Here is a 19,794-nt window from a genome sequence, read left to right as displayed (position 1 = left end):
AGTAGGCAGTTGAAATCTGACAAAGCCGACAGGTCCATCTCCTCATGGGGGGATTCCCAGGGTTTTCTTTGTTTTCAAAAGCATTTCCTGAACAACAGTTACAAAGTGTAACTGACAAAATAGTGTGTAAGTGAGTAGGGAGGCTGGCTGGTATCTTACTATTTTGGTAGTTAAAGGAAATGCTGTATTAAACTTCAAGAATCCCCCATGAGGAAATGGACTGGCCCACAACCTGTGGGTTCTGTCAGATTTTAACTGCTTTCTTTTTTTCGCAATAGTGGTCCTTTAAAGTACCCTGACCTGGTACCTGTTCCTCGATACTTTTAAAATGTTTTGTTACTGGTGCTGTGTGACTAGCACACAGCACCATCCTCCCCCCTCCAGCTAGTCACAGCACCAGTATTTAAACAATATTAAAGTATGGGGGGGGGGGGGGTCAGAGGTACTTTAAGCAATGCCAAGCTCATGCTGTTATTCAAATGTATAACAGGTTGTGTTTGCAATGTCTTTCAGAGCAGTTAAAGGCGAAACAAGATATTTAAAATTTCAATAATTGGCGTGATGTAGCAGATACTTTAATGGAATGCCTTCTGACTTGTATAAAACAGAAAACTTAGTTGCATCCATTACATTTTTATACACATGGGTCTGCTGTATATTTGGCACACGGGACTCTGTAAGACACACAGCCCATCTCTCCATGTACAGCTGCAGTAACTCTAGCACTACTAAGCTTTTGAAATTGTTTCTAGTTTTCTTAAATACTCCTAATAAAAGTAGCCATAGAGTGAAAAAATAACTGCTCAGACAATAATCCTGGAGCTGTAGCCATGGGTTTTATGACATTTTTCCATTGCATCCACTTAATCTGAGAGCAGCTACTGTATATTAAAGTTTGTTCAGTTCTTTGCAGAGCTGTGCCATGTGTCCAGAAACCTTTTAAAGGAATGTTAGCCTGGAAAGATGTAGCATTGCTGTTTTCTATTAAAGATTGTATAATCTTTTCTCTGTGTTCCATTCCAGTATGATTTTGTAGAACTTTTGGAAGGCAGCCGATTGATTTCAAGGGAAAAGCGCAACTTATTGGAGCCTGAGAAGCCAGGTCGCATCCCAAGATCTGTCAGTATTCATGAAGCTGGCTTCATCCAGTATCTCAACCCTGGAATCTGGCATATAGCTTTTTACAATGATGGCAAGAACCCCGAATCTGTCTCCTTCAATACTATAGTCATAGGTGAGTTCTCTAGCCTGTTCAATTTAAAGGCCAGAATCTATTTATTTTAATAATGAGTGCAGTTGTCAACAGGTGTGTTTTCAAAGTAGACATCTCTCTTCCTGGTGTACATCACATATAATTATAAACTTCCAGTGAATTGCACAAAATCTCTGGTATTTCCTCTTAGTTAGACAGCACAGCTAGCGACCTAACCTGACTGTTCTCCTGGGAACTCAAGCTGGCAAAGATCGGTCAAAACATCCTGATTGGACACTGGGGATTAGCAACATCTTGATGAGTTGCAGTTTCTCCTCCTATGAGAAAGTTCACGGTATATAAAGAGCACAGTGCTGTGCAATGACAGTGTTGGCTAGTTCTGTATTTACCTACCTTTACCTGTTACCCTCCCAAGCAATGTGTTTCAGAAAAGGATTACGATAAAATGGGCTTCTAGGCAAGATAGCAGTTTTTTGCTAACTGCTGATGATCACCTGGCTTTAATAGTAAGATTTGGAGGGGATGAGAGTCCACCAGGATCCTAGACTCCCTCCAGGCCCTATGCAACTGCCTAGGTTTGCCTTGTGGATGATCCAGCTCTGATGTGTTTACATAAATAGGCTGGCTGAGGCCATTCCTTGGAAGCCAGGCTTTTTACCACCCTGCTGCCAGGATTGCATGAACTCTTTCTGATTTCATCTCATCTCCCGTGGTCTAAGATTAAGAGGAGCACAGACACAACACAAGCATTGTGGCCTTTGCAAGTCCGGATGCATTGCAGAACACATAATTTTGCACCACCTCTTTCACAGCACTGTCTGGGCATCTTCCCTTTGCTCCTATAGCACCATTTACACCATAGGCTGTGGGGTGTGACACCATGAGGCTGATTCACAAAGCTTTTCTGTTGAATTATCTCATCTTACTTATTAACTCATAATTTCTCTCTCCTTATATGGCTTCATGATTTCATGATTGGTCTTAGCTTATCTCTGACTTAACTCATGATTTATCTCTCCTTAAATGGCTTAACTCATGATTTATCTCAATTTTATTGCTAACTTAACTCATGATGTATCTCTCCTTAACTGACTTTACCCATGCTTTATCTCTCCTTATTTGACTTCCTCATGATTTATCTCTCCTTATCTGTTTATCTCATGCATTAGCTCACCTTAAGGTAAAAAATAAGTAAGCTTTGTGAATCAACCCCCATGTTAGAAATCTATCTGTCCGCATTTTTATGCGGTGGAAACAGGTGCTCCTATTCACTTGTATTGAGTGGGTTGTGACACTTTCTACTGCACTCCGGCTCTAATGCTGGGCATACACAGGGTCGAGGCAGGCTTATCATATAGCCGCTGGTGGCTCGATTGATAATATCCGACAGGTTCGATGACCCGCCGGATAGATTCCCCGCTCGATCCGCGCGGGCGGACAATAGCGGGGAATCGAGTGGAAGATAAGCAAGCACCCGCGGGGACGAGCAGAAATCGATGCGGACGGCGGCGGGGACAAGCGGGGACGCGCCGGGGGTCAATCTGGCGGCTAATCGAGCCGCCGGGTCAACCCGTGTATTCCCACCTTTAGCAGTGCATGTGAAGAAGTTGGTCTGTGGGAGAAAGGACTGCAGGAAATAGATGATGTGATACAGACAGTAGATGACTACCTGCCTTCAGAGTAAGCCTCAACTTCCCTACCTACAGAAAGACACTGCTGAGGGCAGTGATTGATATCTGGGTTCACTTCACAAAGAATGGGAGGTATTTTGACGGTATTTGATAGTCTTACAGCTTTTCTCCATTAAATTGCTTTGATTTCAAATAAAACATCTCATCTGCTTCCATATTCCTAAGTGCGTCACCATTTCTTCACAATTGGCTGGTTTGTATTTTATCTCCAAACCCTAGATGAAGACTGCAGAAAGAGGAAAGCTCTTATCATTTCAAACAACTCATACTCTTGGTAAATTGTGTACTGAAGGTTATTGTATAACTTTAGATAAAGGTTTAGGCTGGATTAAAAAAATGTGCCATTTCCCATTGCAAAAAAGATAATATGGCATTATCTGGAAGATGAAAATGATTGGTCACTAAGGGCAAAAGGGCAACCAGCTGCATACAAAGATCATGTAATGTCAACTTTTCTGATGATCTAACGTAGACTCTGAGCATGCGGATCTCTCAGTAAAGTACATAAAGTACTTAAAGTAATCCTGAAGGGAATGGGTCCCCCAGAGACCTCCCCTCTCCTCCACTGAGCTGTTCCAGCGCTGCATCCCCGGAAAGACCATTGCTAAGGCTTGTCGACAGCTTGCTCATGCGCAGTAACACGGACCCATGCTACTGCGCAAGTGTGAGCCATCTGCACCTGTGCAGAAGCAGATGGCTTTTTCTGACAAAGCCAGAGTGGGTCTGTGCTACTGTGCAGGCGCTGTGCGATCTTCAGGGGTGTTAGCGCTGGAACAGCCTGGCAGAAGAAGACAGGGGAAGCCTCTGGAGGACCTAGAGTCTACTCTTTCCCAAGGTTAGTATCTCAACTTTTTGCATTGCAAGCCTCACAGGTTTACTTTAATAACAAGTGGCATAAAGTGATAGCTTCATTTATATCTATGAAGGAATCCTTTGTCCTAAGATCCTAACCTTACAGTAAGTGGTCACTTCCTCTTTCCTGCACCTGTCCATCATTGTAGAAATCAGTGTCTCCATCTTATTAGTGCATAAGCACAAGGGAAGAAGAAGAGGTAAGGCTCCAAGTTGGACTAATACAACTCATAGAGAAGAAAGCAGTTCTGAATTGTTAGCCACGGCTGCGGGAGCAAGAGTGCAGCTTTTCCACATCAATGACCATTTCAATTATTTAATACAACGTCAAAAAAACAAAAGATAGTCATTACATTTTAAAGTCATTAACAACAACATCAACAGCAACAACAACCAGCTGCATACAGTTAATCTACAACCATGGTACTGTAATTATTAATTTGACCTAAGTCACTACTTGCATTTTCAGAGTGGAAATCTGCAGTGAACAGGAGGCCTGATGATTATATGGCTTCCGGAGTGCAATTAGCAATTCTGACAGCCAAGAAAAGGTGAGGCAACTCAGTTCATACCGTTCTATAACATATAAAAATCATTTCTTTTCACGCTTTCATCCCTGCGTTGTATCATACTGAGTTTGAGGTCAAAGTTCACTGCTTACTGAACGGAATGACTGACGTGCCTTTACGTGTCAGCTAATTATTGTATAGAGGATCTGCAAAGGTGGTGAGTGGGTATGCCATTTTAAATTAGTCAAATGGCATTAAAACTGTTTTTCACTGGGAACCTTTTTTGCCATAACAAAATGAAACTAGCAGCTCTGCCTAGACTTGGCATCAATTATAGAAAATAGTCAATATTTACTTTTCCTCAAATTATGGAAAAGAATAAAACTTCTGTGTTGCTTGACCAATTAGAAGGGCCGATGGCTCTGAAACAAGAAACAAAAGTAGTAATAGGAAAAACTGTTTTTCAAAAACTCAGCATGCTTCCTGTATACAGACTTGTATAAATAGTCTATCCAAATCTGTTATTTACAGAATCCGTTGTGGAATGTCCCCGGAATTGCCATGGAAACGGCGAATGTGTTTCAGGAACCTGTCATTGTTTTCCTGGATTTCTAGGCCCCGATTGTTCAAGAGGTACACAAATTGCTTTTTCTTTTGTTGAACAAATATAGCTAAGATGCTTGAACACAAGCCATCACCATTTCAACAACAAGAGGCTGACATACTTATTTATTTGCTTTATCCTTTGTTGTTTTGGTTCTATAAGCTTTGCCACTGTTTGGCGTGAAAAAAGAAACTGTCCTAATTCTTCTTTTGTCATGTTGTATTTCACAGCAGCCTGTCCTGTGTTGTGTAGTGGGAATGGTCAGTACTCCAAGGGACGCTGCCTATGCTATAGTGGATGGAAAGGAACAGAGTGCGACGTCCCCAGTAATCAGTGCATTGATCCTGTGTGTGGAAGCCATGGAGTTTGCATCATGGGATCCTGCGCTTGTAGCTCAGGTTATAAAGGGGAAAACTGCGAAGAAGGTAAAAATGCTAAAAGTGGAATGGGATTTTTCTTTTTTGACTCTTACTTATATTGTACATGTAATGCTTAAAAAAAAAACTATGGCAGTGCTATTGTGGTAACCCAGAGAGAAAAAAACGGGTCTAAATCCTGATATGCAGAACATGATCGTTCTCCAAACAATGTCAAGGTCAAGGAAGAACAAACCTCCTAAAATCTGATCCATTTATTGTTATTCACTAGCAGCACTCATATATAACATTTCTTGTTGAATGTTGCAGAGGTTGAATGTCACTGAAGGTTGGGCAGTGAATCTGTGTTCAATATTTGGTGAACACCAACTTTGCAATGTGTCAAAAAAACAGAGCAGAGTTTCTAGGAAAACCTATGGAAAGCGACCTGTATTGGGAAGAGAAAGTCCATATGTTTAGAGTAGCTTTTTAGAAAGGATGATGTAAATAATCACTGCAAATAACCTTTAAAGGAAACCTGTAACAGAAGAAATGTGGAGGCTATTATCAATATTCCTTTTTTTTTTTTTAAATGTTAAATAACTGGCAGTCTTTGTAATTTAGCATGTTTATCCTGCATTGAAGTCAGAACCAATAGCATATTTACAAATACGTGCATTCTGCAGTGCGAATTTTACACTGCTGGCCCCACCTCTCTTCTTATACTATATGCATGTATAATATCCCCTGCTTTACAAAAACAGCCGTGTTGTAAGCAGGTAAATAAGGATCATGATTAACACCATTCAAATAGGTGATTATTATCGGTACCTCGCTACTACCAATGAAGAGCTAATTCAGCAGCTGAAGAAAGGGACACAGGTGGGCTCCTGGATACAGAGGCACAGTTGTGGTTGTTACCTTCAGGGCCATGCTGAGGCAGAGGCGAGAGAGGCTCCAGCCTCAGGGCACAGTGTAGGAAGGGGCGCACAATTCACTCAGCTATCATTCCTCTATTGTGTTTGAAGCAGACAGAAACAAGAAAAGGGGGATACATGGCAGTGACTTCAAGCCAGATAACTAGAGATTAAGGTGTTGGGGCCCTGGGACACCTCTTAGTCTAATAGCAATCAGTGTGTGGCGGCTGGGGTGGGTGGGATGTAGGGGGCGCACTTTGGTGTCTCAGCCTTGGGTGCTTGAGGAGGACTTTGCTCCGGCTCTGTTTACCTTTAAACCCCCTACTGAAACACTACTAGTCTGAGCATCTGACTGCATGCACATTCTCATGTATTTAGTACATACAAGAGTTAGGCGATCTGCACAAAATAGGCATTAAGTTAGCCTTTTTCAAAAACGTGAGCAGTAACATTTTACTCTAATTTAGGTTTCTTGATTAAATATTTTAGGATAACTTTAAACCAGCGTTCATAATATTCTATGGGAAAAAAAACTGAATCCCAGTATGTTTCACACACACCCAGGACCTAAATCACAGTGAAACATGATACATGGCTTTCAGCACTACCAGATGTAATTAGGAAATCTGTGATGTTGTTATGTATAGCGCAAGCCATTTCTTCTTGGCTTCCTACTAAGGAAGCCACCATTTTCTTCCCATGATCAAATTGTTTTTATTGATTTGCATGTGAAAAGCAATGCAATTAAGTCCCCGGAATTAAATTTTCAGACCATTGACCCTACAAGTGTAACGTTTTATTGAGTCAAATTGCTGAATTAAGTCTCATCATCAAGAGCACATTAATGGCAGTGCAGGAAGATGCAGCGTATTCAGCAGATAGATTACAGCATAATAAAGAAAAAAAAGGCATAATTAGTCTGCCATTGTAGGAAGTATCTATAAAAGTGGATGGATAGGAAATGGAAGGTATATCTCATAGCAACCAGATTTCAGCTTTAAACAGCAAGTTAAACATTACAAGCAATACCATCATCCTTATTCTTTCTTATATTTTATGCATGAGGCTCATTTTGACTTGATTAGTACTAAGTGGTTTATTTGTGTTTATGAGTTAATCTTTGATTATGCATGGGTACAGGGATTAGCCTAAGGTTTAACCTAAGGTGAAGGCTATGTCTTTGAAATTATAAGTCCTATGTATGTACGAAGAGATTACTAAAATGTTTTTCTTTTTTTATCTAATAGCTGATTGCTTGGACACCTTCTGTTCTTATCATGGAGTGTGTATTCATGGTGAATGCCATTGCAACCAAGGGTGGGGAGGCACCAACTGTGAGATCCTGAAATCCATGTGCCCAGACCAGTGCTCTGGGCATGGCACCTACATACAGGAGTCTGGAAGCTGTACTTGTGATCCTAACTGGACTGGACCTGACTGCTCAACTGGTGAGTAGCAATATTAAACAGCCAGCCTGTGATGTAGAACATACTGACACCTTTTTAAATTACATAAACAATATTAATGCATAGTTAAATTAATGGTCACAGAAATAAAAATATTGTGACCGGAAAAAAAAATCTAAAATATCTACAAGGCACATACCTTACTTATGCGCCCTTCACCTGTCTTTAGGAAAAAGGCTGGAATGTGGTAAGACCATGAGAGTGCAAATTAGTCTGATCTTACAGTATATTAGGGGGTTACAGATAAATAAACCTGTAAACATCTCATTTTGTGGGACAACTTAGTACATTTTTGACATAATAATTTTTCAGCTTTGTGGTGTAATGGTTGCTAGGGATATTCTGTGCTTAGATTTTCTAATGATCTCTCTTAGTAACTCCTACTAACTAAGAAGGTAGTAGATTAATTAGATTCAATCTGAAATTATTCCTAGCTTGTGTGGCACCTGTATGGCTGTGATAGGAACAAGCAACTATAAGCTCATTAGACACAAGGAACTAATAGTAATGGTCCTATGTCTTCTGTAAAGTTTGTTTGGCAAATTTGTTGGCAACATATAAAAAAAAATCCCTATACAAAGCCTTGTACTCAGAAATGATCAGTTCCCATCTTAACTCATTTTGCCTGTTATTCTGTTGAACTGTCATTACTCATTTAGGGAACAAGGATATTTATCTGATAATTTTATAACTGAATCATTAATAGATTATGAATACAGACCCATTTCTTGCCACATTTCCCTCACTCATCTGCCAGACTCTGCATTATAAATTTCATCCGAACCAACGACAACTCCGGGAAGTATCACATATTCAAAATTCATTATTTAAACCGTATACATATTTATATACAATAGCAAACCTTCATTTTGGTTTGTAATTCACCAGCTGTGAAGGAAGGAAGAATGGTTCAGCTATCAAAAATCTCTGGAAATAGCCTACAGCATGTAACTTTATGTAAATGTTCCGGCTCCTGTATCCTATAGCATAAATTCATTCCGGAGACGGTATGTGTTGCAGAATGCAGCAGCAGTAAGAGTTAGCTGTTCAATATGCCACGCTTGTCGAAGTCAGGAGTGGAGTGTGCTGCTCACCAAGTCTCTGCATGGTTTTATTCTCTTTTACTACCCAAGCAGCTAAACTAGAGGGAAGCAGTTGCGAAGCCTTAATTGGCCAAGTGGAAAAAGCTTTATTTGATGGAATTGAAGCTAATGTCTGATTTTATGCCTTGCCTGCATCCCAGAGCCTACATTTATTGTAAAACCGAAGAGGAGACATTTACAGCTGAAGTATAGATTTATCTTACATATCAGAATATATATTTTATTGTTCCTTCTTTGTTATTCAGACACCGCTACCAGACAGCATACCTTCCTCAGGTCGGTTTCTAGGTATAAGCAGCACAAGCATTGGGCTTAAGATTGACTTTTTTTAACAGACATGCCACTGAAGTTTGAATAAAGTGTACTGTGCTATGCCTGTGTATAGGGATGATCAGAAATGCTCATTTCCTATTCCGATAAAATTCTGAATTTCATTTTTTTCCATTTTCAGGTTTCCATTTTTCCGATTTCCCACTTTTACAATTTCGGATTTTTGGTTTCTCTGACTTATTAGTATTTTATCAGTCATTTTTTTGTATCAGCGAATGCAATAAATGCAAATAAAAAATTGGAGAAACGGAAATCAGAAAAGCAAAAATCGGAACACCGGAAAATCAGTTTTGTGATTGTACTAAAATAAACATTTTGCAGAAAAATTCTTCATTCTCTGATTGGTCCAATGTTTCTGAGTTCTGTGATTGGGCTAAAATTACAGAGTTGCGGTAAAACGGATTTCCACTGAATTCCAAATTCTGATTTCCGTTTTACGATTTCCAAATTCAAAATGTTAATTCTGCGCAATACAAATGAGCATCAGCTTCTCTCTCGCTGGCACTCAGGGGGGATCCAGGTGGAATGTGGGATGGGATTTATTTATTGTATTTAAAAAGCACCAACATATTACGCAGCACTGGACATTAGTTTAGGTTACAGACAATATTTAGCGTGACATACAGCAATACGACAATACAGGAAAACAAGAAAAACCAGATCACACAGCACAGTAGGAGTACAAGGTAATGCTTAGTCACTGGATGGGAGCATGGAGATTAGACAAGTTAGGTTCACTGAAGTTGAAGAGTTCACTCAGATCCATAGGATGGGTGTACAGTAATGGAGGTGTGTGAATAGGTAGGAGACATAAGGAGAAGGACCCTGCCCGAAGGCTTACAATCTAGAAGGAGAGGTGGAGACACGAAAGGTAGGGGACCAGAGTTCAGCTGCGGGTTTAGAGCACTAGTGAGGGGGGAAGGGTAGGCCAGAGTGAAAAGATGAGTTTTGAGGGCCTTCTTGAAGATGTTGAAGGAGGGTAAACACTAATGTGGGAGGTAGGGAGTTCCATAGAGTTGAAGCAGCTCTTGAGAAGTCCTCTAGGCATGCATGGGATTGAGTGATGGTGGGGGCAGTCAGGTGAAGGAGCGGAGTGAAGCGACTAGGTGTGTACCGCTGGGTAAGATTAGCTATGTGGTCTAATCAATAGAACGTGGACACTGTTATACCAGGCTGGTTCAATATTACTGAGGGAAAATAGCAGCACATAACCAGGAGGTGGGGAATTGCCTGGTGGAAGTGTTTTGCTTCTATCAACATTTTTAGAAGTTACCATGGTCCAGAAGAAGGAATTCAATCCCCTCCACTGTAATTCTTAAAAGACATCTATTGTGAAAACATTGTAAACTGCAAAATATGTACATATAATTGTACATTTCTCCTAGAGTAAAATGTCCTATAAATTACATTGCTCCAATGTTGTTGTCACTTACAGTAGGTAATGAAAATCGGACAGGTTTTGGACTAGTCCATCATCTCATGTGGAATCCTTAGTTATTTCTTGATTTACAAATGCACTTTCTGAACTGCAGTTGATCAGTCCAACTGCCAGAATAGTGTTCAAATTAGAAGGGAAGCTGACATCTTTGCATAGATCCTTTCCACAGGTTGGTTTTGTAAAGAGTAAACTAAATACTGAGTCCACCATGAGGACTTGGATTAGTCTAAAATTGGTTAAATGTCAAATTTTTACTGCCTACTAAGTGACAGCACCATAGGAGAAAAGTACGGTCATTTCTAATGCATTTTACTCCGGAAGAAATGTGCATTTTATACGTATGCTTTTTAAAGTTTACAATTTTTTTTTTGCAACAATTGTCCTTTAAGGATGATCAATGAGAATCAAATAATTTCTCCTTGCATTTAAATTGAATGTAAATGATATGCCGTTCAAAATGGACCAAGCCCAATAACTTCCTGTAATTTTTTATTGGTCCAAGGTCAAGCTGCATAAAGCTTACATTGAAATAGAAAGCTTATTTATTTATTTATTGTATTTTATTTATTTATTTATTTATTGTATTTATAAAGCGCCAACATATTACGCAGCGCTTAGAGAAATGATTTGCATCTCACTGATCATCCCTAGTGATAATTCAATACAGCTTGGTTACCAGCCAACCATCATCATCATTGAATCATTAGAGACCAGTGCCCAGGGGAGGACTGGGACCTTTTGGCCTGGAGGGAAAACACAAACTAGAGGCCCGGCAGCCCGGGCCCAAATTACATCACACACGTGCCCCACGTGCTACATGCCAAAACTCACATGGGAAATACAGCAAGGACACATGAGGGACAGCGTGACAGGTAAACTATAATGCAATGGGGGGGGGCACATAAAACATTTTGAGTTATAACGGCCATGGTTTCCGTCGCGTTCATTGTTTGTGATTATCGCACTGGATCGACCACATCAGCCCGAGATTTCCCAGCATCTCAGAATTTCCACCCAAAATCAGACAGATATTTTCCCATGGACCCTGCAGGCAAGCCTCTGCTCTGCATCGTGCTGTTTATATTTACCATCTTGCCCACCCTCTAATTACTCTGTAATTAGGCATTGATTTCCCTCGGCCAGCCTAGTGGTTCACATTGCCTTATACAAAAACATGTACCAGGCACTGTACCAGCCCTAAATCATTAAATGAGAGGCAGCCTGGGGGGAAATTTTCCCCCTTCCCCCCTGGCCAGTCCTCCCCTGCCAGTGCCATATTCACTGTATACTCTTACCTGTCAGTAACCTCCCAGTATTGCACAGTTCTGAGCCCTTCAGTGCATTTGATTTAATAATGTTGACAGAACAAATTCAGGCACTTTGGCTGTATTTAAAAATACATTGGATTCATTTTCCATAAGTTTTCAATGAGTATATAATGACATTTAATTCTGATTGTTTTTAATAGTTGCCAGGTGTTTAGATTTATTGTAATAATTCTGTATTCCAAGACTGAAAATCCTTTCTTGATAGTCATCCAGATTTGAGCAAGCTATGGCAGACATTTTAGAATGCTAGTTCCACGATAGTTAAAGAATTTGCATATTCTTTTCAGGACAAATATTCAGTTCTATACTTTTCTTATCAGTATTACAATTTCCTTTGATGCTATCCTGTTTGAAAAAATACATGTATGATCCATGTGATGATTGTGGCTACTCATAAGGCATAACTAGCTTTAGTAGCAGGAACAGAACTGAAAGTACATAACCCTAAGGACAATTTGATCATAATATTTTACTTTCTCATGTTTTTATAATGATAGATTGTGTTGAAAAATTGAATTTACTTTTTTCAACAGAAAATTGATTGAGATAAACCAATTAATGTATCTGCATTTTTTTTGAGAGACAACAGGAGTATGGGGAGGAAATACAACAACATTAAAGTGGATCCGAGACCAAGTTTTGAAGTCCCTGTTTTTGTGCCTTTTGGACATTTTTTTAGGGCATTACACTTTATAATTGCCTATTTCTTTCTATATTATATAATAAAACCTAATAAAAACAGAAAGCCACGCCCCCTCAGCTCCTCTAAACGCCGCGGCGTTCTGTCCCAGGCTGCAGTCACTCATGGGACCTAATTATCGGGAGGAGGAGGCTCTGGCTAAGGAGGAGGCAGAGGCGGTGATTCAAGTCTAAAGGCTGCTGAACTCACGCGATAGTAGCGTGAGCAGCAGCATTTGTCAGAGGGTCACAGAGTGACAGCACATAAATCTGACCTGGAAGCTGGTAAAAGAAGTAGCGGTGGAAGCCAGCGTGTCCCTTACTTGTGCTGGCTATTCTGTTTGCAGACCTGCAGATCAGCGCGGCATGTGTATCAGAAGCTGCCCCTCCTCCCTTCCAGGAGATCAGCGTGGCGTAACTCACCTGACTCCAGCGTTGAAGTTTTCTCTTGTCTGCACTCTGCTCCTGTAGCTCTGCCTCTGGTCTGTGTTCCTGGTCTGCATGTTATGTGAGTTCACCCGACATGCAGGAAGACCAGAGCACAGAGGCAGAGTTACATGATCGGAATGCAGATAAAAGAAGACTTCCACGCTGGAGTCAGGGGAGTTATTATGCTGCGCTGATCTGCTGAAATGGAGGAGGAGAGGCAGCTTCTAAACACTGACACACACACACCAGGGGATGGATGGATGGATGGATGGATCCTCATTCTAAAGAGGGAGGGGGGTGGGGGAAGTCTGTCCTGGCAAAAGCACTGTGTGTAGTGCAGCCACGACCCCCTCTCTCCAGCCTAGTAGTCACACATCCTCCTATCCTAGCTGCCGGGAGATATGAGCCCTGCAGGAGGGCTGCTATCTATGGGGACAACTCTCTGAAGTGTCCTGTCACCTGGGCATGTATGCATAAATATAGAGCAGGCTGACAGGATCCCAGACCAAGTTTTGATGTCCTCCTTTTTGTGCCTGTTGGACATATTTTTTTAGGGCAATACACCCTCCAAATGCCTATTTTTCATATATATATCACCTTATAAAAACAGAAAGACAGGGGTCGGTAAGGTGCACTGACATGAGGTCTGATGTTCACACAGGACAGCCCCAGCACACACTGAGCATGCACGGGATTTCGAAGGCAAGGGGAGGGAAGGGTGTGTGTAGGGGAGTGGAGTTTTCACAGTCTGAGGTGTGGAGATAAAGATAAGATTACCTGTGTAATGATTCCAAGCAGAAAATGGCAGCTCTCATTGTATAACAGGAAAAAAAATGTATTTACTGATGAAGCTGTTTGCAGCTAGTTTACTGTGTAAACCATCCAAACTTAACTAAACGAAATAAGGACAAATTACTTGTTATAGTTATTTTTTCACCTCGGATCCGCTTTAAACATTTGTAAAGTGCTTTACTCCAGTAGGGCTCAAAGCACATAACCATGGCTTTGACCAGTAATTGGTTGATTGGTAAATTGTGGTACAGATGAAGAATTCCACAAATGCCAGGCTAAATAGGTAGATTTTCAGTCTGGATTTGAATAATTCCAGGGATGGGGCTGTCTTTAATGGGTCTGGTAAGGAATCCCAAAGGGTAGGGGCAGCATGGCAGAAAGCTCTATCTCCAAAAGTTTTGAGGTGCACCCTGGAGTGATCAAGTTTATAGACCCTGCTGATCTGAGGTTGTGAGAGATGTGGTGCAGTTTCAGCAAGTCCTGCATGTATCCAGGGCACTTTTTGTAGGGATTTGAATTTGACACACAACCGGGACATACAAGCCCCATGCAGATAGTGCTCTGGTACAGATGTGTGTGCTATTGGAGTGTTATCTACTACCCCATGAAGCTGCCCGAGATATTTCTGTCATTCTGCGTTAGGAAAGCACTGACCCTCCCGTGTACTTGCTGAACTACAAGCAGCTCCCCCTCCCAGTTCTGTAAAAGGCCCAACTTACAAAAATAAGAAAAAAATAAAAAGGCTAGCCGCTTTTATCCACAACTACTACACTGCAAATATGTTATTATTACTGTAAGTAAAAGTGTATCTTGGCTATGCTAGTTTTTTTGAAACTGTAAGTTACTATTTTAATATCAAAAGCATGTAAAGTGTGTGCCTGAAAAGAGTAAAAAAAAATTTTTCATGAATCTATGAACTGAATATATTTCAACTTAGGTTTTTTTTTTCAAGCTTTCAGCTTGCAAAGTACATTTGTATCCTGCTTCTGGCTGTGAAGCAAAGGAGATCAATGATTAAGTGGCACTTAAAGTGAATAAGGTAAATCTGAAATCTACCAAATGGATATTCCATATTTGCCTCTTACAGTCGCTATATAGAATGGCTAGACAATTCTGAAATCCTGAACAGCTGCTGAGAGTGACACTATAGGAGTACTTGAAAAAGGGCAGACCAGTGGCATACCTACCATAGGACTGCAGGTGCTCACAGCACCGGGTGTAGCCATGGCTAGAGGTGCCTCTGTGGCGCTCAGACACTGTGTTCTTCCCATCTGGGACCTTTTCTAATAGTTTGGGCAACATTTGGGAAAATAGCAGCAGGCAGTGCAGGGGACTGTACTACTTCCTGAACTAGATGTAGCAACTCTCCCCCTTCCTGTCCCGTGGGCAATGTGTCTCCTCGCTCTCTACACACAGCCTGCAGTGAATGTGCAGAGCAGCAGGGTGAGTAAAGAGAATGATTTCTGTGCTGCAGCTGGGACATTAGCAGAAAGAGGGAGCATGATGTGTTTAGAGCTTCAGACATTGCCCGTCATTAGTAGCTATGTGCACTGGCTGCTGTAATACCAGAGTGCCCTGGACTATTGATTATTTATCCTGATCAGAGTAATGAATCAATAATGCAGGGCAGTCTGCTGTTGCAGAAGCCAGTGATACAGGTGCTGACCAGTGATACAGGTGCTGACAGCCGACTTCTGTTATGAGCAGAGAAGCAAGCTCCAGGCAATTTAAATTAGCCTAATTGCAGGTAATCTTTCTTCTTTTCCCAGCTCCCCCTCCCACCCTGTTGCCTACCCCATGAACCTTTCAGATTTTAGTGGCTTATTTTAACAACATGCTTCTGCCAAACAGCACTGGTGATGTCTGCAGTCCTGATGAGAAGATTTCTTGCCATTTCTTCTCTCACACCAGGCTCTCTGTCTTGTGCCTCTACCTCTTTATCCCCCCTCCTCCTATGCACCCCCCTCTTTCGTATCCCCTCTTATCTGACTGTCCTCAGAGGAGCTCACAATCTACCATAGTCATAGTCTAATGTCCTACCATATTATTATTGTGTATTTATATAGCACTGACATCTTCTGCAGCACTGTATAGAGTACAGAGTTTCATAACGGTCAGCTCCGTCCACATCCTGACAACTCCTTTTCCCCCAAAATCCCTAAATTTGCATTGACATGCTTGGCGCCCCAGCCTGTCAACTCTCCCATCAAAAATGTGTTGTTGTTGTTTTTTTTGGGGGGGGGGGGGTTGTCATCTGTAAATAATCAGCACCAGGTGTCAAATTCCCTAGGTACGCCACTGTGGCAGACAGCCCAAAACGTTGTGCTTTCTTGTTGCTGTAGTAGCGCTGTTAAAAAGCAAATAAAACAGCTGAAATTTATCACAGAAGGGTCGAGTCTAGATTAGATTGTATGTGTTTGGATTGTATTGCATTGGAGACTTGATGTTGCTCCTACCTTAATCTGAGAGTCCCCGTGATCGATTAGACACAGTCTGAGGCCCGTGGACTTTTCTTTGTTGTAAGTCACACTATAGGAGACATTTCTAATAGATTAGCCATTCCCCTGTTGATTGAGATCGAGATCGAGATCTGAATGAGCATCCCTGCAGACAATAGAGCCCTGCTTTGGTGTCCATCAAGCAGTATAAAGCTAGTAGTGGTGTCATTCAAATCATCTGTCAGATTTCTGACCGATAGAGAGTGCTGTATAGCGGTAAAACTTTCAGTATTGTACAATCAATTTTCAACCAGGGAATATTGACTGTGGGGATGTAATAACGTAGCCTGGTTGGATAGGGTGCCCCGAATATTGCCTTCTCTCTTCTGACTTGCCACGCAGCAATAGCCACGCAGCAGGCCCGGATTCACCTCGCAGGAGCCTATAAGCACAGACGTCCTGGCACCTTAGACTTCACCCTCCATGAACCTACAAACCCCCACGCAACCACACCGCAAGTGTGCTGGCTGTCTTTTTTCCTCTACTTCTCTTACCCATCATAGGTAGCTACAGGTGTCTCCTAGCATTAGATAGCCAGAGGTACTCTCAGTATTAAGTAGCTAGTGGTGCTCCGACTGAAGAGAGATCTTGGCAGTGGAATGTCGAGAGCTGTTTGAGTAACCCCTCATTTACACTCTCATCAGAACTATGCATAGGAGGGAGGGAGACACACGAGGAGCGGAGTAAGCCGCCCTTCCATCATCAGGTACCTGTAGGCACGTACCTACAGTGCCTTATGGTAAATCCGGCCCTGTCAAGCTGCCATCCCAGAATATTGTTACATTAAACAATGCCAATTGCCTGCTGTTCTGCTGATTCTGCACATTAATCTATTAGCTCTCAAGAAAGTAAATAAAAGTGCTCAACCTGCAGTAAATGTTTTCATTAAAGGAGGGTCTCAAGTGTACCAAAGGAGGACACAAATATCCCCTAGATCCAACCAACTGACTGTTAACACTCCTGAAGGAAGTAAGGCATTGTTCCTTCTTCCACCCCACACACACTACTATGGCCTGACATATGCATTGGTGCTGAGATGCTGAGTGACGTGTATAGGATGAGGGGGTGGGCTGTGCATCATTGTAGGAGAGGAGAGCAGTATCAGACACTGATCCAAGTGCAAAGGAGCTTTAGTGGCAGTCACAACAAGAAGACCGCAGCTATAAACCTTCACCTAGCGATTATGCTAATATTATAAAGTGCAGCTGCTAACAACAATGCTATAATACAGAGAGCACGTAGCTGCATAGACTTTTATTGAAGCCATTAAAAAATATGATTTGATTAGAATCTGTGTCGCTCACCAGAATCAAACCCTATTCTGCAGGTTGCTATTGCATCGTGTTATGTCTCTATGAAGAGGGGGGTGGAGGGACGTGGTACAGCACATGACAGAGCAGCTTCCATCGGGGTGGTAAGAAGAGGGGAACAATGGACTCAGCTACCAATTGTAGCTTAAGGATCTGGAATCCCAGATCATTAAAGGGGCACTACAGCGAAAAACTGTAAAATTTAAAATATGTGCAAACATATACAAATAAGAAGTAAGTTTTTTCCGGAGTAAAATGAGCCATACATGACTTTTTTCCTATGTTGCTGTCACTTACAGTAGGTTGTAGAAATCTGACAGAAGCGACGGGTTTTGGACTAGTCCATCTCTTTATAGGGGATTCTCAGGGATGTATTTATTTTCAAAAGCACTTAGTGAATGGCAGTTGCTCTATCCAACTGCCAAAAAACTGTGTAGCAAGCAGGGAAGCTGGCCAGCATCATTGTTTAAATCCTTTTTAGGGAATATCTTTATAAAGAATAAACGCCTTGCTGAGAATCCCCTATGAAGAGATGGACTAGTCCAAAACCTGTCACTTCTGTCAGATTTCTACTGCCTACTGTAAGTGACAGCAACATAGGAGAAAAGTAATTTATGGCACTTCTAATGTACTTCTTATTTGTATATGTTTGCACATATTTTAAATTTACAGTTTTTCGCTGTAGTGCCCCTTTAATGCAATCTTGGTAAATACCTTTACTAATGCTAGATTCTTGCCTAAGATGGTCCCAACTGCCTGCTTCGGCCAAGTACACTCCATCATGAGTGTTTGGCTTAAATGATGGCTGCCGATTAAATGCATACCTTATATGAGTACTTCCCGAATAAACATTCAAATTTTTCAAATGCATATACCATCATACAGATGCACTATTCTTACCTGTGAGACTGGAATGCTCATTAAACTGAGGCTGAAAACTTTGTAAAAAGAAATATTTTCCTTTTCCCAAATGGATTAATGTCCACCTTGTCAAGATCATGTTTTAGGACCCCTCTCATCTCGTAAACCTTTTAGAGCTAGATCTTATTCTTTTTGCCTACATGTATGCAGGCTTCTAGAGCTCCAGGTTTTAAGACGACTAATGCCACTTTTAAAACAGCCTGCATATTTTCTTTTAAAGCATAACCTTTGATGATCACATAATCTTAAAAGCAGGAGGTGACCTTCAGACATCTGTAATCATGATGTAATAAATCTAAGCCTAGGAATCGGTTTGTTCTCCTGCTGGAGGGAAGAAAAACTTCCCCTCTCGGAGTCTAAGTTGAAGATCAACACAGCTTTCCTCTATCTTCATAAGCAGTCATTCCATTAATTAGACCTTCAATTCCACTTGAATTAAATTAGCTCTAATTAATAAGTTCATTACAAAGATTGACGCATCCTGTTCAAAGCTTGTGTGCTAAAAGCTGATAAACACCTTCACCCTAATGAAAAATTGATTAGATGGAAGGAAAAAAAGGTACCAGTAAAATAAACCCCTCTGTCTCCCACTGTCAGGTTGATATTCTGGAGCTTTGAAGTTAATCAAACCATCAACATTCTCTTAATAAGACACTGAGCCAACTAGAGATAGAAGGGATTTTACGAGAAAACAGAAAAAGTTAAAGGTTACTATCATTAAAAATTACTCCTCTTGGTTTTATAGATTGAATCTTGCATTACTTGTGAACTTAACTAGTTTTGTTACACAGCTTAAAGAGGGATTGTCAGCCACAAAATCAAATTCAATTTACCCACAACACTGTGCATTATGCAGCCTGGAACCACACCCTGCATTGCAAGCACTCCAGTCTAATAATAAATGTTTCTGCTGTAATAAATCTTATCACAGTCAGACTGGCTCTATTTAGTACATTGCTAACGAGAGGGAAGCTTATCCTCTTCCACCCCTCATTCATGCTCCTCACTGATTGGCTGAGGGCAGTTCAGTATGAAGCTGCTGAAATCTGATCCTATGCTGTGCTTGCATGTTTACAAGCAAGCTAGCTATAACATTTCAGATTCTTGGAGAAAAAAGTAAGGGAGGAAGTGACATCACGATTGGCTTCAGTCAGAGGGAATCAAGATGGTAATTGCCAGGAACAGAATTCTCTTTCTATACTATATAAAATTAACTGAAATCAACATGTGGACAGTACAATACACCTGTTATGTAAGTAGAACAAGTAGTTATCTACTTATATATGTGTTTTTTTCCTGGCATAGTATGGCTGACCATGCTGCTTTAATACTCTAGATAACAAACATCTATTTTATTTA

General features: G+C 41.1%; 1 protein-coding gene across 20 annotated transcripts in view; it reads left to right on the top strand.

Moving 5' to 3' along the window:
• TENM3 (teneurin transmembrane protein 3) overlaps positions 1 to 19,794 on the top strand; it is a 1,708,801-nt gene that overhangs the window by 1,470,548 nt on the left and 218,459 nt on the right. For all 20 annotated transcript variants that reach the window (XM_068278748.1, XM_068278756.1, XM_068278759.1 and 17 more), the window contains 4 exons: positions 1,024 to 1,234; positions 4,797 to 4,898; positions 5,100 to 5,294; positions 7,390 to 7,590. In XM_068278748.1, coding sequence (XP_068134849.1) covers positions 1,024 to 1,234; positions 4,797 to 4,898; positions 5,100 to 5,294; positions 7,390 to 7,590 — 709 coding nt within the window. The remainder of the gene's footprint in view (positions 1 to 1,023; positions 1,235 to 4,796; positions 4,899 to 5,099; positions 5,295 to 7,389; positions 7,591 to 19,794) is intronic.

The sequence above is a fragment of the Hyperolius riggenbachi genome, chromosome 1 (assembly GCF_040937935.1).
Source record: "Hyperolius riggenbachi isolate aHypRig1 chromosome 1, aHypRig1.pri, whole genome shotgun sequence".
Classification (NCBI taxonomy): Eukaryota; Metazoa; Chordata; class Amphibia; order Anura; family Hyperoliidae; genus Hyperolius; species Hyperolius riggenbachi.
This window is presented reverse-complemented; position numbering and strand designations above follow the sequence as displayed.